The sequence below is a fragment of the Scardinius erythrophthalmus genome (genome assembly GCF_964197995.2).
Source record: "Scardinius erythrophthalmus genome assembly, chromosome: 1".
Classification (NCBI taxonomy): domain Eukaryota; kingdom Metazoa; phylum Chordata; class Actinopteri; order Cypriniformes; family Leuciscidae; genus Scardinius; species Scardinius erythrophthalmus.
Window position 1 is genome coordinate 33,493,036 of NC_138221.1, and position 19,090 is coordinate 33,512,125.

The 19,090-nt window shown below is 36.9% G+C and overlaps 1 protein-coding gene across 1 annotated transcript; it reads left to right on the forward strand.

The window, feature by feature from the left end:
* Positions 1-2,946: 2,946 nt before the first annotated feature.
* On the forward strand, positions 2,947-9,511 carry LOC308700236 (uncharacterized protein; the record flags this gene model as incomplete). Its single annotated transcript, XM_081381762.1, has 8 exons — positions 2,947-2,988; positions 3,889-3,905; positions 4,022-4,239; positions 4,357-4,525; positions 5,074-5,376; positions 8,443-8,502; positions 8,988-9,047; positions 9,450-9,511. Exons 1-8 carry the CDS (start codon positions 2,969-2,971, stop codon positions 9,509-9,511), a joined length of 909 nt encoding a protein of 302 aa, XP_081237888.1. The 5' UTR covers positions 2,947-2,968.
* Positions 9,512-19,090: the final 9,579 nt, after the last annotated feature.

Consider the following 19,090-nt stretch of genomic DNA (forward strand, 5'->3'; position numbering starts at 1 on the left):
TTACTCCTGAAGTGTAACAAACCCGCATAGACAAGCTTCATAGCTCACAGAATCTGACAAGTGTGTGTGTGTGTGTGTGTGTGTGTGTGTGTGTGTGTGTGTGTGTGTGTGTGTGTGTGTGTCACCACTGATGCTTAGTTCACGGTGCGAACGATTGTTTTCTCCGCGTTTACCTTGTAGATATGCAGATCTTGCACTCATCCATTTGTGAACTGCAAGTGAGCCTCCAGTGACAAGTTTCTACTTTTCTAAAAGTGTCTACTTTTAAACAAACAATTCAAAACGAAAGAAAACAGACAGCTCTCTGCTTATGTAAGTTAATCAGTATGCAATTTGCATTTCTCTCTGGCGCGTACAGCGAAGATCGCCAATCAGCATCGTCAACCTCATCTTTGCAGCCGACTGTGACAAAAAAAACCCCCATTTGTTTATTAAACAATTAAAATGTGTGTGTGAATGTTGTTGCCGAGGGCACAGGAAATTGTAAATCCGGCTCTGGATCGGAGGTGTAAGCGCTCACTCCACAGACCAGGTAGGAAAATATCAGGGAAACTGAGGCTTGGTATTAGCCTACTCCAGACTTTATTCATAGGGATCGATTCGCCTATAATCTAATTTTTTTTTTTAAGTAGCGTTGTTTGGCTTCATTATTAAGTTTGTCAGTATACAGTATAGCCAACTTTTTTTGTCACAGCCCATAACTTTTTCTCTTTCTTTCTCGGTGCCGGTGGAGACCGGTCGGCTACGCTATTACTTTATTCCGAACGCTTCTGCGTTGCCTCTAAAATGGCCGCCGTTACCCACAATGCATCATTCCATAACGTCTACGCCCGAGCTCTATTGGCTAACGTTAATTAATTAATCACAGAAAGCTGCAATGACTGCATATTATGTTATTAACATTATAAAAAGTTGTTATGATCGATGGGAAGTAACTTGATGATGATGATGATGATAATATGCGCGAATTTCGATCCTGAAATATCGATAGGCCTAAACGTTACTGATGTTGTATCTATTCTAATCTAAAGGATCTATCCGCACATAAAAAATATCGATCCTAAGGTGTTTTTTTAAAAACAGTCATTTTATTTATTTAGCACGAATTTATTTTATTTAGAAAATATGCATTAAATTGATTAAACGTGACAGTAAAGGCTTTTACATTGTTACACAAATATATACATTTCATGTAAATGCTGTCCTAATAGTTATGATGCTGAAAATTCAGCTTTGATCACAGGAATAAATGACATTTTAACATATTCAAATGAAAAACAGATCGCCTGTTTTAAATTGCAATAATATTTCACAATATTTGTTTTAACAAAGATTTACTTTATTTTTTTATCAAATAAATGCAGCCTTGGTAAGCAGATTAGACTTCTTTCAACATTAAACATCTTACCGACCCCAAACTTTTGAAAAGTAGCATGTAACATGTAACATTTTCTATAATTATTCTAGTTTGTGCAATTAAATTTATTTGGTTTGATCGTTAAAGTTCAAATGGATTGTGTTATGTTCTGTAATTGTTGTTAATAAATCTGTCAGAAGAAAATGTGCAAAAGTTTACCTATTGGGGTACAACAGTGGCAGTCTTTAAAACAATTAACAATGGTTTTACTAGGGTAACCATAAACACACGACTAATTACAGGTGCATCAAGACTCAAGAGCACAAATCACAAATTATTTTAGAGGTCGTGAAAGTGTATTCATATTTAGCATATTAATGATGCATTCACCATCTCATATATCACGACACACTGCTTCTGTTCATGAATGCAGTTTACATGCAAAATATGCATTGTGCAATAACAGAATCACAGTTATCTTCTTTATTTTGTTACAGTTCTGCGTCTATAATATGACAAATCCATGAAGCCTTGCTGCAAGAGAATTAACTATGTTTTTGTTCCCCTTTGTCCAACAGCTCCTGTTTTTACCCACCATCCTTCCCTGTTACCGCCACCTGTATCTCGTCATCATAAGAAAACCAACGGCTCTTTTAAGAGCCACTCCTATACTCATCTTACTACCTCTCTCTCTCACACACTCTCTCTATTTCTATTTCTATTTCTAATTCACTCACTCACTCACTCACTCACTCACTCACTCACTCACTCACTCACTCTCTCTCTCACTCTCTCTCTCTCTCTCTCTCTCTCTCTTTCTTCTAAAGCTTCACTGTCTTCAAGTAAGTATTGTTACTCTATTCTTTATTTTTCTTTCACATTACTCTCTCTCTCACTGTCCAAAACATTTTTAAAAATGTAGTTTTTAATTTGCAAAAGTTTTACCTATTGGGGTACAACAACACTGGCAGCCCTTTAAAAAAATTAAAGGGTCATTTCACCCGTGGAGACATGAATGTGTATTGAAAGTGGGTCATTTATGTAGAAGAAATGTGAAATTATTTTTGAATTTGGAGCTTTCTAGACTGAGAAAAGCCAGAAAATGTATTTTTGGCTTATGTGGATGAAAGACAACAACTCCCAGAATGCACTTGCTTCACTGCCCTACAAGGCCACTCCCAAGCCACGCCTACCGGTAAGACAGCGCAGTTGAAAACAAAAACATCAAGGCAAGGCTAGGCTACGAGTGAGTCTCCGTGACGAGTTTGCCCAAAATGTCCGGGATTCGGCTTTTGCGTTCTACAGTCGCCATTCATCATGTTTACTGTGGCGAGCAGGACGAGGCTGAGGGGCGCGGGAGAACGGCGCGAGGCCGGTGGCGTGATTACTGACGACCGACACCTGTGAGGCACTGTTCTCGTATCTCGCACGGAGGAGCAGGTATTTTCTTAGCAATGGTAAAACACACATCAACCGATCACGCCACCGGCCTTGCGTCTTTCAACCGATCACGCCACCGGCCTCGCGTCTTTCTCCCGCGGCGCTAGCCTCGTCCTGCTCCCTGTATTACTGTGATTACTGATGAGCGCGCCTGTGAGATGCACCGGTCTCATGGGCTATCTCTCACGGAGGTGCGGGTATTTTCTTAGCAATGTTAAAACGCAAATCAACCGATCACTTGTTTAGCTTTCATGTAAACATTACATTCAGATTCACCAATCGGGGTGAATTCAGTTAGATTGAAACAAAAGGTGAGCATGTAAACAATGCATGGATGGCGACCGCAGAAAGCAAAAGCTGAATCCCGGACATTTTTGTCGATCTCGACGGCCGGACATGTCCGGGAAATAGAGTATGGTAACCCCTACTACTCAGCTTTCTACGTCCCTGTTTTCTGCCGTTGAAATCAAACGCACTCGCACTGATCTGTGATAGGTCTGTTAACGCATTAGGTCCAACCCCCTATGGGCGGGTTTGAAAGGGTGGATCTAGTGCTTGTAGTTTTAACAGAAATCCCCACCTCTTACACTTCCTCCTACAATGACGCAAAATGATGATTTTTGCGTCATTGTAGGAGGAAGTGTAAAGAGGTAAATACAGATTTCTCTCTTCTCGGGGGAAAATGATAAAATGTTGCATGACCAGTCAATAGTATGACTGGGTTTCTAACAATGCAAAGCTTAATGCAAATGGGTGAAGTGTCCCTTTAACAATGGTTTTACTACGGTAACCATACACACGACTAATTACAGGTGCAGTGAGTGCTCAAATCACAAATTATTTTAGAGGTCATGAAAATGTATTCACCTCATATATCAACCCAAAGTGCATGCTTTTAAAAGTAAAAAGTATTGGTATCAGCGTTATTGAACCCTTTATTTACTTGGTATCGGATCAATACCAAATTTTGCAGTATCCAGTGTACTTTCTGTTCTGTGGTGTGCAATCTCACTATCTCTTTCTCATATTTTATGCAGTCCTATAACAAGCTGTCATTAATAACATTGTCACATTGTCTTCCTCTCTTCCAGAAGCCTGGTGTCTTCAAGTAAGTATTGCTTTTTTTATTATTTAAATCTCGTCCTGCTTTGTTTGTGTGAAAGAAGTTCTTCTCAAAATCTTTTTGTGTCTTTGTCACTCTCTCTCTTACTCTATCTATGATAGAAATGCCAGGCCAAGGGTCAACAAGGAGAAATTGTATGGTTTGCCATACAGAAATGAATGTGGCCTGCAAAACTTGCAACACATGCAAGGAAGAACAGCCACATAAGCTGAGGCTAAAAAAAAAACTAAAAAAGTTTGATCAGAAGAGGGAGAGCTGGGTGGATATGCAGAAAAAAAATCGGACCACCTCTCATATCCAGGATGAAGCTGTGTTGTTGGTATGCGATTGCTTTCATTGTTTTTATGCAGGTTACGCAGGTTATTTTCCAAATGTTGCTATATATATTTTCAAATAATACATGTTACTTTGTATGTATGTGTCCTTGTATTTTTAGCTTGAAAAATTGCAGGCACTGGGTTTAAGGGGGGTTTTACTTTTGTCTAAGCCTGGAAAAAAGCCGAATGCTTGGGTGTCTGAGGTTTTGGCACCCCGCTGTCAGCTGAATGTGACATCACATACATGCCTCGAAAGAATTAAGGGCCTGTATGATATTGTTATTCAAGGTAAGAATATTCTGTTATTTTATTTTTTTAAATATCCTGTATTTGATGCTGTCACAGGTAAGGCTGTGGTTGCCTTCTCTTGACTAATAGATCATTCAGATTATCATTGATGGTTTTCGCTTACAATTAAAACTGGTTCTAGCAGAGTAACTTCACGATAGCCTATATTTTATTATTTGTTTGTTTATAAAGAACTATGACATTGAATTGAAGACAAGGTAATTAGCCATGCTATAATTTTAATTACAAAATTCCAGTAGAAAAAAATGGCACAATTGGTCAACTACCAGACTAACTCAAACGTCCATCACATGTCTTAAGAACATTCACCTATTAAATCAATACTGCTTGATTGAAGTAGTTTGGTAGAACAGCACTTGTTAGGTCTATACACATCTCTTTTTGCTACTACGGCTGCAACCAACGATTATTTCTACTGTCGTTTTTTTTCCCTTAAATTAATCGATTAGATGTTTGTTCTATAAAATGACGTAAATTTGTGAAAAAGGTTGATCAATGTTTAATAATTCTGTTCTTCTACAATGTAGGCTGGACCCCTCAAGTTGCTGCAGAACAACTTAATGAACCTTCATCAGCAGCCCCAGTTGAACCCCCAGCAGGACCACCAATGGTCACACCAGATCAACAGGAAACAGTGGCCCTGCTTAATCCCCCAACAGCTCCAACGGGACCCCCAGCAGCACTTATTGAACCACCGAAGTCCCCAATTGGACAGTCAGTGTCCCTTTTAGCACCCTCAGTACAACCACAGCAGCTATCCCAGAACCTGGGGAAAAGACCCCACTCCCCAGAAGAACCTTCAGAAGCCTCCCCAGTTTCTCTTGAAAAAGGTAAGCAAAATTGAAATTGTATTGAAAATAAGTTGTAAGCCCCACAAAACCATTCTCTTAGTTTGTGTAATGTGAAACTAAACAAATTCAGAGTCCAGAAACATTTATTATTATTATAATTAAAAAAAAAAAATTACACAACTGTTTTCAACATTGATAACAATAATAAATTACACAGTGTGTCTTTGAGCAAGGCAGTGAAGGCACTTTACTCCAGGGGCTCCAGAGGGATTGTCCCTGTAAGTGCACTGTAAGTTGCTTTGGATAAATCGGGGGAAAAAAAAATATATATATATATATGAATGTTTATTGAGTATCAAATCATCATATTAGAGTGATTTCTAAAGGATCATGTGACACTGAAGACTGGAGTAATGATGCTGAAAATGCAGCTTTGATCACAGGAATAAATTACGTTTAAAAATGTAATCAAATAGAGAACAGTTCTTTTAAATTGTAAAAATATTTCACAATATTGCTGTATTTGCTGTATTTTGAATCAAATAAATCCTTGGAGCCTTGGAGACCGGAAGTCTTCTTTTAAAACATTAAAAAATATAACCGTTCTAATGATTTTGGCCACCACTGTACAGTATATACATTTTAAAACGAACCTCTCATCAAATTCCATGAACTGCTGCTGTTGTCATTTAGCCTGACGTGGTCATACTCAGATTCTAGTCAGAATGTGAGTCTGATACTGGTCCATTGAGATTTGATTATGGGGCGTGTTTCAACCGAACCAGGAAAGAAAATGCCTCTGCACTCAATTGGATAGACCTACAACCAATCAGAGCAACGGAGTAAGTTTTCATTCATGTTTCCGATCGACAAATGCCTTGATCGCGGTTCTCTGTTCCTCATTTAAAATGAATGCGCTGTCGATATCTTCTATAACAGACGCGATGGTGGAATTTAAGTCAAGTCAAGTCATCTTCATTTATATAGCGCTTTTAACAATGTAGATTGTCTCAAAGCAGCTTTACAGAGATAAGCGTATAATTTAAGGTAACAGAGATTGTTTTGGCTTTACAGCAGAGTTAAGTTATTTCCATCTAAAGTTAGTTTTAATTGATTTGGTTCCGTCGCAATGATCATTTGTTATTAAATTAGGGGCCGCTAAGACGACACCATTCTCTCTACACAGACTTTAAACGCGAACCTGTGAGAAACGCTGATGGCGGTCACATGCGCATTTAGAATGGGTTCTATAGTTATGTGCGTTTGAATATACGCAGGTTTGGAATTCCCTACAAGCCAAGCCTAAACAAAATACTTGTCTTTCCTTATAAATTTTGATAAGGAATTTTATTTTATTTGTTGCTTTGGGGTAGGACCGCAAGACGAATTTCCCGACAACGCCTTATCTGTAGAGTGGTAGTGGGATCCTCCATAGGGAGAGACTAGTTGGCACTTCAGCACTGCGTTGTCATCGGTCCAGGCGAAGGTCCTTCGTCAGATCTGGATACGGCCTGGATACGGCAGGCTGCAGGAAAAACCTTGGGACACTAAAATTAGCGTAGATGCCATTCTTCTCATGATGTAACGAGTACATCAGGATTTTTGGGAAGTGTTCCCGGTTCCGGCTGACCTAATCTATGCAGCATAACATTAAATTATAGAAGTCTATAATGTATTATGTGAAAGCTAGGTCAAAGAGATGTGTCTTTAATCTGGCTTTGAACTGACAGAGTGTGTCTGCTTCCCGGACAATTACACATGATGTTTCATAAACAAAATTCGGCAGGAGCACATTCAAATAATCAATCCAATCAACTTATCATCAAACACAATGTCTACACTATCAGCATGAGAGGAAGCATATAATTCACTCTGTCAACTCACCTAACATTCCTTGACAGTTTTCAGCATCCCTCCACTCACTCTCAGCTTGTCCTTCCACAGCCAGGATTACGGGGGGAGTATTCTACTTTGGGTTCGGGCCGAATACCGAGCCCGAGCCCTCTCCTCAGACAGCACGCCAAATATGGATTTATTCTATCTGACTTATTTGTAAGTGTGAACTCGTGAAATCTCAGTTCTCCAGCGGCAGTCATTTGTATTCAACCCAAGCGCTCGTTGATACCGTTGCTCATCTGTCCATCATCGTATAAAGCCAGCCCGACAATTTGATTGGTCCGAACAATTTTTGTTCGGGCATAATAGCTCCTCAACGGATCGAGTCCAGACCGAACTTCCTGACCTAAAAATTTTGTGGGCGGGGCTAAGTTCGGCTGGCATCCAGGCTAGTTGTCATTACTTCATTACTTCAATAATGCCTGTGTTTGCCCATATTTAGGACATTGTTTGGGTGTTTTGGTGTCTTCCTATTCATGGTCCACAATATATTGAATCACTATCGTTATTGCAATATCTCCTTGTGCAATATCATAGGAAAATGTTGCAGAAAGTATGCAATATTTTGTTTATTTTGTGGAGAGAGGCGTCCATTGATTCGATTTAGAGCCCAATTGGTCCACACAGGTCCACTACACGAACATATCCTATAGAACACCACATGATGAGTGTGGCTCTGGGAGACAATGAAAAAATGGAGATCGGAGGCGAAAAATATCAGAAATGGGGCCAATCAACTTTTGTGTTTTTACATAATGAAGAATGTCTAAATTAATATCGTTATCACAATATTCATGATCAATATTCCAATATCACATTTTGTCAATTACGTGCAACCCTAATTCCCATAGACACTTTGATGGAAATTGATTTGCAAGATCAACTTGTCTATTCAAGGTGTTGTGGAATGATAGGCTATTTTCAGCTGTGATTACTTCACTGTGATGACATTATTCCAAACTGATTGTACAAGTCCTTCAGCGGCTTTAGCCTGCTAATGGCAGAACCTGGTTAATATCCTTAAAGGAATAATTCACCCATAATGCATAATTTATGTATCAAGTGCTTACTCTGTGCTGCCTTCAATTCCTGAAACAAAGTTTTAGTTGTTCATCGAAAGACATTTTGACAAATAAAGCCCAGTCTTCATTATAAACTGTGCTTAAATATTTTTTTTACATATTTTAAATGTTTCCCTGTGTTTAACAGATGAAGTTGTGGAAGGAGGCTGCCCTGCTCCCACTACTGTGCGGCCAAATAAAAGGAAAGGTGTGTTGATGTACTGCTTGTCCAGCTTTCTGAATAGGAGTGTGGACTGAATGCCACAAAATTGATAAGTATGAGCTGCAGTATCTAGCTACAGTCTTATTGCAATTATCTGGCAACATAATAGCATACATAGTCAGAAAGTAAAATACATGTTAATATTTGGATTTTAAAACCATTCATGTACATAATAAACATCTAGATATTTGTACTCCGATCTCTAATATGTTCTGAAAAACCTACAATAAAGTCTGGAATTTCGAAATGTGTAGGAAACCTGGTTGTATTATTCGAAATGGGTCTGTCTAAAGAGCACTTTTTAAAGCACTTTCTAAAGGTCTCTCTCTCACCTTAGAAAAACATTTTGACAAATAAAGCCCAGTCTTCATTATAAACTGGTTGACATGGATGCAACATTTTGCACATTTTAAAAAAATATATTATTATTTTTTTTTTACATATTTTAAATGTTTCTCTGTATTTAACAGATGAAGGTGTGGAAGGAGGCTGCCCTGCTCCCGCTACTGTGCGGCCAAATAAAAGGAAAGGTGTGTTGATGTACTGTGTGTAAATCCATACATTGGGATTGATATTAATTGTTGTGAGTCTTCATGAAGGCTGTATTTTCATTTGTAAGTGGCTGTGGCCTATTAGGTTTGGCCAATGTCCAAATGCATATGTTCATTTGTTTATTTAACAGTAGGGCTTGAACAACTAATCAAAATCTTATCGAAATCGCAATATGGCCTACTGCAATTTTCAAATCACAGGAGGTGCAATATTTGTCAAAGGCAAAATTTGTGTTAAAATACCGTTTTGAATTAAATATTGTGCTGCTGCAGAGATGTCCTGGCCTACACATCATATTCTACAGCTCTTTATTAGATTCAAATCCTTGCAAAAATCACACCATAATCATTTAAATTTGTTGTTATTACCTTGTTTGACAGTGGAAGGTGTGGAAGGAGGCTGCCCTGCTCCCACTACTGTGCGGCCAAATAAAGTGTGTTGATGTACTGCTTGTCCAGCTTTCTGAATAGGAGTGTGGACTGAATGCCACAAAATTGATGAGTATGAGCTGCAGTATCTAGCTACAGTCTTATTGCAATTATCTGGCAACATAATAGCATACATAGTCAGAAAGTAAAACATTTTTTGGTTTTGGTTTTGGTTTTGGTTTTCACAGTCAGAAGCATGTTAGTCTGCTATGAGAAAGTGATTAATGATTCCCAGTAGGGCTGGGCGATTTAAATCGCGATATTGTTATGCGCATCTCGTCAGTAAAGCCGGTTCCTTGATTAGTAGTAAATCACCATCACCTGCTTTCAGATGGAGCGGCATTTAGGGCTGAGGATATAATTAAGTGATTAATTTAGTGATGATTGAGCATTATTGAAGACACCTGATGTTAACAAGCAGAATCACTGAAGAAGAAAATCACAAATTGTAAGTTACCATTGTGGTGATGGGTGTTTGCTTTAGTTGGGCTCTAGACCATTATATATTTACTTTATTATTTACTGTTGTTCGTCTGCTGTTAATGTTTTATAACAATTAACTGAACAAAGTAAAATGTTATCATATAGTGTTGGTTATGTTTTGACATAATCATGCTGTGATCTAAAAAATGAAGCATATTAAGATAGTTTGGTTTAACTTGTTAGCTGCAGTTTAGTGATTCTTCAGCCTATGATTATCAGTACTTTACTTATTATTCAAAATATTTAATAAACATTGTTCTGATCAAAAAGACATTCAGACATATTCATTTAAAACACAGATATCAATAATCAGCCTGTGAATCTCAACAATGGTGACAATAATAAAGCATGTTGCAGTGGCTGCCACCAATCACAACTCATTAATGGCTCCCATCATGCATTGCGGTATGAATAAATTATGATCTGAATTGTATTATGTAATTTACTTTTCCTCATTGAATATTCTGCTCCTCACCATTGTTGAGATGCATAGACTGAATCTTGACATCTGTGTGTGCCTAAAAGAATGATTTTTTTTTTAAACAACTTTTAAGAAATCCTTTATATTGTAACAAAAATTCTGGCCATTTATTCAGATTCACAGTTATGCTCAAGTTCAAATGATGTGCAACACAGACGCGCTACGCAAAAACACTACGAGGCCCAGAGAGAAGGAATTGATTAGTGGAATAAAGTCGGTATTTTTGTTTGTTTTTGCGCACAAAAAGTATTCTCGTCGCTTGATATACTTAAGATTGAGCCACTGGAGTCACTTGGACTATTTTAACGATGTTTTTAATAACTATTCTGGGTCGGTGAGTTTCGGTCACACTGGAAGCCTATGGAAGAGTCAGAATTCTGTCAGATTTCATCAAAAATATCTTAATTTGTGTTCCGAAGATGAACGAAAGACTTACATGGTTGGAACAACATGAGGGTGAGTAATTACTGACAGAATTTTCATTTTTGGGTGAACTAACCCTTTAACAAAGAATAGAAAGTGATATGATGGTATTGGTTATATTATTACAATCATCATTTGAACTTGATCACTGAACTCATTAAAATCTTTCTTTCTGACTTCGATTTATGTTGTTGGTTACTGCATAACTGTGAATCTGAATAAATGGCCAGAATTTTTGTTACAATATAAAGGATTTCTTAAAAGTTGTTTAAAAAAAAAATCATTCTTTTAGGCACACACATATGTCAAGATTCAGTCTATGCATCTCAACAATGGTGAGGAGCAGAATATTCAATGAGGAAAAGTAAATTACATAATACAATTCAGATCATAATTTATTCATACCGCAATGCATGATGGGAGCCATTAATGAGTTGTGATTGGTGGCAGCCACTGCAACATGCTTTATTATTGTCACCATTGTTGAGATTCACAGGCTGATTATTGATATCTGTGTTTTAAATGAATATGTCTGAATGTCTTTTTGATCAGAACAATGTTTATTAAATATTTTGAATAATAAGTAAAGTACTGATAATCATAGGCTGAAGAATCACTAAACTGCAGCTAACAAGTTAAACCAAACTATCTTAATATGCTTCATTTTTTAGATCACAGCATGATTATGTCAAAACATAACCAACACTATATGATAACATTTTACTTTGTTCAGTTAATTGTTATAAAACATTAACAGCAGACGAACAACAGTAAATAATAAAGTAAATATATAATGGTCTAGAGCCCAACTAAAGCAAACACCCATCACCACAATGGTAACTTACAATTTGTGATTTTCTTCTTCAGTGATTCTGCTTGTTAACATCAGGTGTCTTCAATAATGCTCAATCATCACTAAATTAATCACTTAATTATCTCCTCAGCCCTAAATGCCGCTTCATCTGAAAGCAGGTGATGGTGATTTACTACTAATCAAGGAACCGGCTTTACTGACGAGATGCGCATAACAATATCGCGATTTAAATCGCCCAGCCCTACCAATTAATTTTAACATGCACAAACTATTGACAAATGTTAGGTAACCTCACTAAAACACAGCTATTGGAAACCGGCTACAGGGGTCTTAATGTGTGTCTTTGTGTCTACAGTTCATCTGCAGAACCAAAACATCTAATTGCATATTTCCTTATTGTGTTACAGTGGAAAGAAGTGGCCATTGGAGTGGGTGGCAGATATGGACACTTGTTAGTGCTCCCATCAGGTGCCCAAGAAGGTGCTGGAGCACTGTTAGTTTTTTTTTTTGTTTGTTTTGTTTTTTGTAATAGTTTGTTTTTCTTTCTTTCTTTCTTTCTTTCTTTCTTTCTTTCTTTCTTTCTTTCTTTCTTTCTTTCTTTCTTTCTTTCTTTCTTTCTTTCTTTCTTTCTTTCTTTCTTTCTTTCTTTCTTTCTTTCTTTCTTTCTTTCTTTCTTTCTTTCTTTCTTTCTTTCTTTCTTTCTTTCTTTCTTTCTTTCTTTCTTTCTTTCTTTCTTTCTTTCTTTCTTTCTTTCTTTCTTTCTTTCTTTCTTTCTTTCTTTCTTTCTTTCTTTCTTTCTTTCTTTCTTTCTTTCTTTCTTTCTTTCTTTCTTTCTTTCTTTCTTTCTTACTGTTGTGAATATAAACGCTTCTTGCGACTGGACCCTTTCTTTGCCTCTTTCAGGTGTATTTCATTTTGCACTTTGTATTGGGTATTGATACTTTCATGTTTTGCACTCCAATTATTTTCAGTTTTGAGTGGCTTTAGTTATGATTTGTCGTTGTTTACTGTGCTTTCATCAATAAAACATTGAGGAATTAATTGGTTCTTTATTTTCAGATACACTATTTATTGAATTGTACACTTCATTATATGAGCATCCAAGACAACATAAAATATATATGGGAATTTATTCAGAGAATAGTTTTATAAAAAAATTAAATAAAATAAACATTCATAGCTTTTGGTCCTTAACTTTTCTCTATATAGAAACCATACTGTCTCTCCTATGAATAATACATGATGTCCTGTCAGTGTTGGGCTATTGAAACATATCAATCATCCACACTAATTATTTGATCACATATTTTGCCTACACATTTCATCTGTCAAACAGTGGAAATGCCTTTGCATACAGCACCATGATTCTAAATGGCAACCTGTTATACAACTATACAAAGCTTTTTTACATAAAGATTGACAAATTTGGGAAATAACAAAAAAATGTTTTACATATAAGTAAAACTACATTACATAATGTGTTGATTAATCGTACCATAATTAAAAATAATGTGAACTGTTGTCCTACCAAACACATTGTGAAGTTTTGTTCAATAAAAATGGTTTTAAAAGTGTGCCGGTGACCTCATAAAGCATTGTACATATGTGTTGTGTCATTATGACATACAGTTTGTGATTTTACTTTGTCCTGGATGGAGCTGTCCCTGGATTCCCCTTCCTCTTCAGATGGCACTGTTATTACCAACAGTGTATAGATTACTGCAAACAGATGTCTTTCATTAACAAGGTAATGTGCAGGAATATATTTATAATCTTAGCAATTACATTACAATTAGTACTATTGTAATTAAATTATCTTTACTTCAGTTACTTGAGCACTGGACTTTTGAAAGATATCATGAGAGCTGAGGTGTCTTTTGGTCAAGGACCAGGTTTAAATTTTTTATTTTTTTTGTAAAACTGACCCTGAATCAGACCTCATGATTTGGTATCTTGCTCTGCTTGTGGTATAGGCTGGAGTGAGATTTCAAAGTAACACAAAAGTAATTAGTAAATCTAATTACTGTATTACTCTTGGAGATATGGGAAGTGTAATATAATGACATATGTACGGTAAATTAGATGACGATTGTCTATGTAGCCACTTAGCCATATGACCACAGCATAAAAACACTTAATTATGAACTATAAAAGTATGGAATGGGAGGATGAACACTGGATATCTATAATGATTTTTAATGTAACTCACCTCTGTATTTTAATTCATATTGAATCAGATCACTCTGAAACACTTTTTTATCAGGTTAGGGTTTGTGAAAAAGAAACGTTCCAAGAGGCCCACAGTGACATCTGTGATTCAAATAAGTCAAAATAAACATTTCATTAATGAATTTGCCTACTGTGTCCAACAAATATATTTTAATTAACATTTATACAATAGACCACTTCATGTGTCTTTGAAATGCATGCATGACACAAGGGCTGAGTGGGCAGAGTGACATTTTTTATTTTATAATATGATTAAACCAAACACATCACTGGAAAGGTCTTGATCAGCCGAGTAACAGCATTGCAATCTGAAGGCTGTAGCTGGCTCCTGCTTTGAAATATTGACCTCTGAACTTTGCCATTGATGCATGTTGTGAGTCTTATAATTCAGCAACTGAATGGGCTACAATGATGAAACCAACTGTTATATAAAGCTCTTGAACTCTTCCATCATGAGGGCTACCGTTTGGTGCGATCACCAATAGGGGACATCACCAAAAATTGTAAAAATTGAATCTCACCTAGTTATTATTTATAATTAAAAATTTTGACCAAACTACTGTGTTTCACATCAACCCATACCCATGAGTGCACTCTCAGTTGTATACTCCAGACATCCATTTACATGTTTTAGTCATTTACAAAAACAGAACTACAATTCCCTGTTGCAGCAGATTACAACGTGATAGACCACCCGTTAAATATGTAGTTCTTCTGGTTGGCAAACTAGGGTTGTAAGTAAGTAGGGTTTCAAAAATAACTATAGTATAAAGTAAATTCCTAACAGACATGCTACTGCAAAAGCATAATACGTGTTGTATTAATTCAGACAAAAAAAAACATCTTCTTAAGGTTATTATTATTGGCTAAAATTGCTTGTTTGGGAGATTCATACTAGTTGCTAAGGTAACCGTGATTGCGCAGGCGCGTAGCCTGACCACAGAAACGGAAGTAAAAAAAAAAGTGTTAGGGAAAGAAATATGAACTGATATTGCCAACAAATAATTTAAAAATATGTCATCCTTTATTAAAATTTGTGTTTTCATGTTGAAATCCAGGCACTAGATGCTAGGGGCGTTTTCGTTGACATTTTGGAGAGGCAGGGTAGGCTACACTCTGGACTGGTCGCCAGTCCATCACACAACCACTCACACTCCCATTCACACCTAGAGCAATTTAAGAGTCTCCAATGAACCTATTCTATTCGTTTTCTTTAGGTTAAATATTTTAAACTAATGTTTTTATACAGAAAATAATGATAAAAATAACACTATTTACATAGCACTTTTTTTTCTCCCATGTAAAGAATAAAGTGATATGTGATACAAAGACCACAAGGACATTCATACATAAATATATGTGAGTAAAAAATGGTAGACATGAATTAAAGCAAATAGCCTATAATTGTAAGCTGATATTTACAACATGTTGTCTAGTGTTAATTCTTGTATCCAGAGTGAAGTTATGCAGCAGGATAATGAATAACTTATCTTATTTATGGCTATAATTTACTAATTAATTAATACAACACATAACTGTATGCCTACCTGACAATTATCATGTGAAAATTTTATTTTGTGCGATTACACACCCTGTGTAATATACCCTGTGTACAACTGGCATTCAATGTTAAGATAAAAATGAAAAATCAGTAATTTAACATCTTATTTTCAAGAAGACAGAAAATCAAAACAACAGCTCAGCATTAACTAGTTTGCATCCATGTACAAGATAGTTTTATAGTTACCTGAAGTAATGCCATGGCAAATTAGTTTCTTTTGTTGGCAAGATCAGCAGCAATAACAACAGGAAATACTACACTTAAGACTCAACTATGGGTATTGATCAGTCATTTCTGGAAAGTATTTAATGTAGTGACATGTACAGTAAATGGTTCATTCCAAAAGTATTTTTTTTTTCACTGTGAATAAAACAATCAAACTATTACATCAATTTAAGTGTAACATTTTTGTACAGTAAAGGTCATTATGTTGACAACATGAGATGGGCAAAGCTTGGGGAAGTCACCATTGTAAGAGGCTGGAGTCATTCGCAAGCTCTAGCACCACAGTTGACAGTAGAACTAGTCCATGTAACATCGGAGGTGAAATTTAAAAACCGACCTGCTGTTTGTGAACTGAGGTAACAATAGTCCAAAATAAAAGCACTGTATTAGACATTCATTACACTTCAAAAAGTTTTTTGTTTTCCTTGAAACACACCTGGGGCCTGTACCATGAAGCCGGATTAGGTGGCTAGCCAGCTATGTTTCAGCTTAGTTTCCACCAACCCTGGGTTTTAGGTACTATGAAAGTAGCTCGGCTTTAATCGGTGTTCGTTGCCATGGTATCTTACGCTGCACGGCTAACCTGCTCCGAGGCAGGTTATGTTCTGGATTCAAGATCTCAGACTGAAGTTTGACCAATCAGCTGAGAGCAAAGAAACATATAGGTGACGTAACTTATTCCAAGTGTCTGTTGCACCTTTTCTGAGACACCCCTCGCTGCAGCCTGTAGCACGATGACGTAATTGGATCATGATCCAATACGTACTGGACGCGCATGCGCGGTGGTGCGTTTTGGTCTGTAGCCTACAAATAATAATAATAAAATAAAAATGAATTTAAGTTAAATATAAATGATCACTTGAGTGTCAACTGCGTGATCTGACTGATGTGATCAGTTTGTATATTAAACTTAAATTCAGGTTTTTTTATTTTATTTTTTATGTAGGCATGGCATGATCATAGACAGTATATAAACTGGACACAGCGACCCCATAGGTTTCAACGGAGAGAAGTTGAAGCACATAAGGAGCAGTCATTTCCTGATTGCCAAGCGTACTGCGCAGACTCAAACTGAGCTTGACGACGGGGATGTGACGTGAGCAGCCCGCCTGACAGTTGTAAGTTTTCTAGCAGCTGTGCCAGACGAAATCGGAACCATTCCCTTCCGAATCTTGCAGAGACGGAGAGTGTGAGAAGGAGCTGTCCATGAGCTAGGAGCAGGAGCAACGTCATGACTCTCTATGGGCTTCTCCTTTGACTTTATCGGACTTTATGCCTCCGCGTCCCCCAAATTGCCCGCGAGCTTCTCTTCCTGTCTCTACGGTAATTTCCAGAGAGTCGCATGGTTTTGACGCAATCGTTAGCCTACTTTTACAAAAACTGCTTCTACGGGGCCATAACGTAAGATACAAGGTAATGGAGCCTTTTATACATTGTCGTGTTTCTTTAGAAATAAATAATGGACAAATGGAGTCTTTAAACGCCTCAGATGTAAAGTTATTCGCTGTCAAAGTGACGCCAAAATGAATGGAAGTCAATGGGATGCTAACAGCAGGTGAAGGCTTGTTAGCCAATGGCGGCTCCCGGGGGTACCTTCAAACTAATACGAAACGCTTACCCACTGGGCATGATGTATGTATAAAACTCCGTTGCTATAGAAACAAAGACGCTAAAATGCAATCATGCAATGAGCCTCTACTAACGTTACCTATTGTGAAATTGATATTTTTATATTTGCTATTAGTATTATTATCCATACTGTAAAATCCTTATGTTTTTATTCAACTATGTGTGGGCCTAATGAAAAATACGGGACAAATCCTGTCCATTATTGATTTGATACGGGACACATCATCTTACTTGTACGGGACGATTTCGTATTTTAAGGGACCTTACAGAGCACTGTGGAAAAATTAGTATAGCCATTAAAGAAGGAACTCTTACCAGGCAAAATATCATTAAGCACTTTTTTTTCTGACAAGATTTAGTTTCTTGATGCTATTATGTTTTGCGTTTGCGAATGTGTAGCCTACTGGTATTTTAAGTTGTTTACAGACCGTAGGCTATTGTAGGCCTACCTCTTAAAATTAAAGAGACAATTACTTGACTCATTTTTGCTTTCACTCAACAGAAAATATGACCTGAATAAAATAAAATGGCTTTATTTTAAAATGTTCTTTATACACGCATTAAATTTAAAATGTTGTAAAATTAACTATTTTGCATGTATGTAGAGAGAAACTAGGAAAGCATCACATTTATCTAAATAATTACTTATTCATCAATAATTTGGCTACTTATTACTATTTATCAGTAGGCTACTAAACAGGTTAGAACATCATCTCACTTAAGACCAGCGCATGCGAATTATGTTCATGAACGTGACAAATGAACAAAAGACTCTTAGTAATTATTACGTTCCCTGTAAATTATTTTTGACTGCATTATAATGATTTCTTAATTCAGAATATGATCAAGATTGCGTAGGTGGATGTGTTCGGGGAATTTGCCAGTTAAAAGTAGGCTATAACATTTAAAGCCCCTTAAATGAACGAAATGACTCAAAAAAGATTCATTCATTTTGATGAACGAGATCGAACAAGAAAGTCAGCAAAATGATCCGAACCTCCCCATTCAGTACGTATTGGATCATGATCCAACTACGTCATCGTGCTTCAGGCTGCAGCGAGGACTTCTTGGCTTTTCTTCCAAATCCGGTGGACATCTCAGCGCAAATTGTTTGACGAGCACTTCGTAGAGAACGAGTTTTTAGCCAGACAAAATCCCCTTGCCTTAACTCATAACTTGAATGAAAGATACAGATTTTCCGCGGAAGGAATTTCTTATCTTTGCGAACTTCTTGAGCCGCACATAAAGAATTTAACACGTCGAATTCATGCACTTACTGTACCGCAAATGGTATTGCGTTGCGTTTTTTATTTTTTTTTGGCAAGTGGTAGCCTACATTCTTGCACGGTGGGTGACGCACAGAAGGGGAAAACATATGTTTGTCGAACCATTCGCAAGGTGGTCCTAGCTCTGCAGGAGTACATGAAAAGTTTCATTAATAGTGTTCCCCGGACATTTATCGACCATGTCCATAAAAGAGGGCTTTTATAAAAGTGCCAGTAAGATATATCGATAGGGTGACATCACATAAGCATTTTTTTTTTTTTCAAAAAGCAAATTTCACAAATGTACTATACAATATAATACATGTTAAGAATTATTTTGAATCTTTTTTTATTATTCTTCTGTTAATCTTATGATAGGATTCCCAAGTCATTGCAACATGTATGCAGTCTATTGCTCCAATCTCCACTGCTCTAGGGGAACATGAGGCAGATTATGTTAATAGGAAGTCCTATCACAGCCAT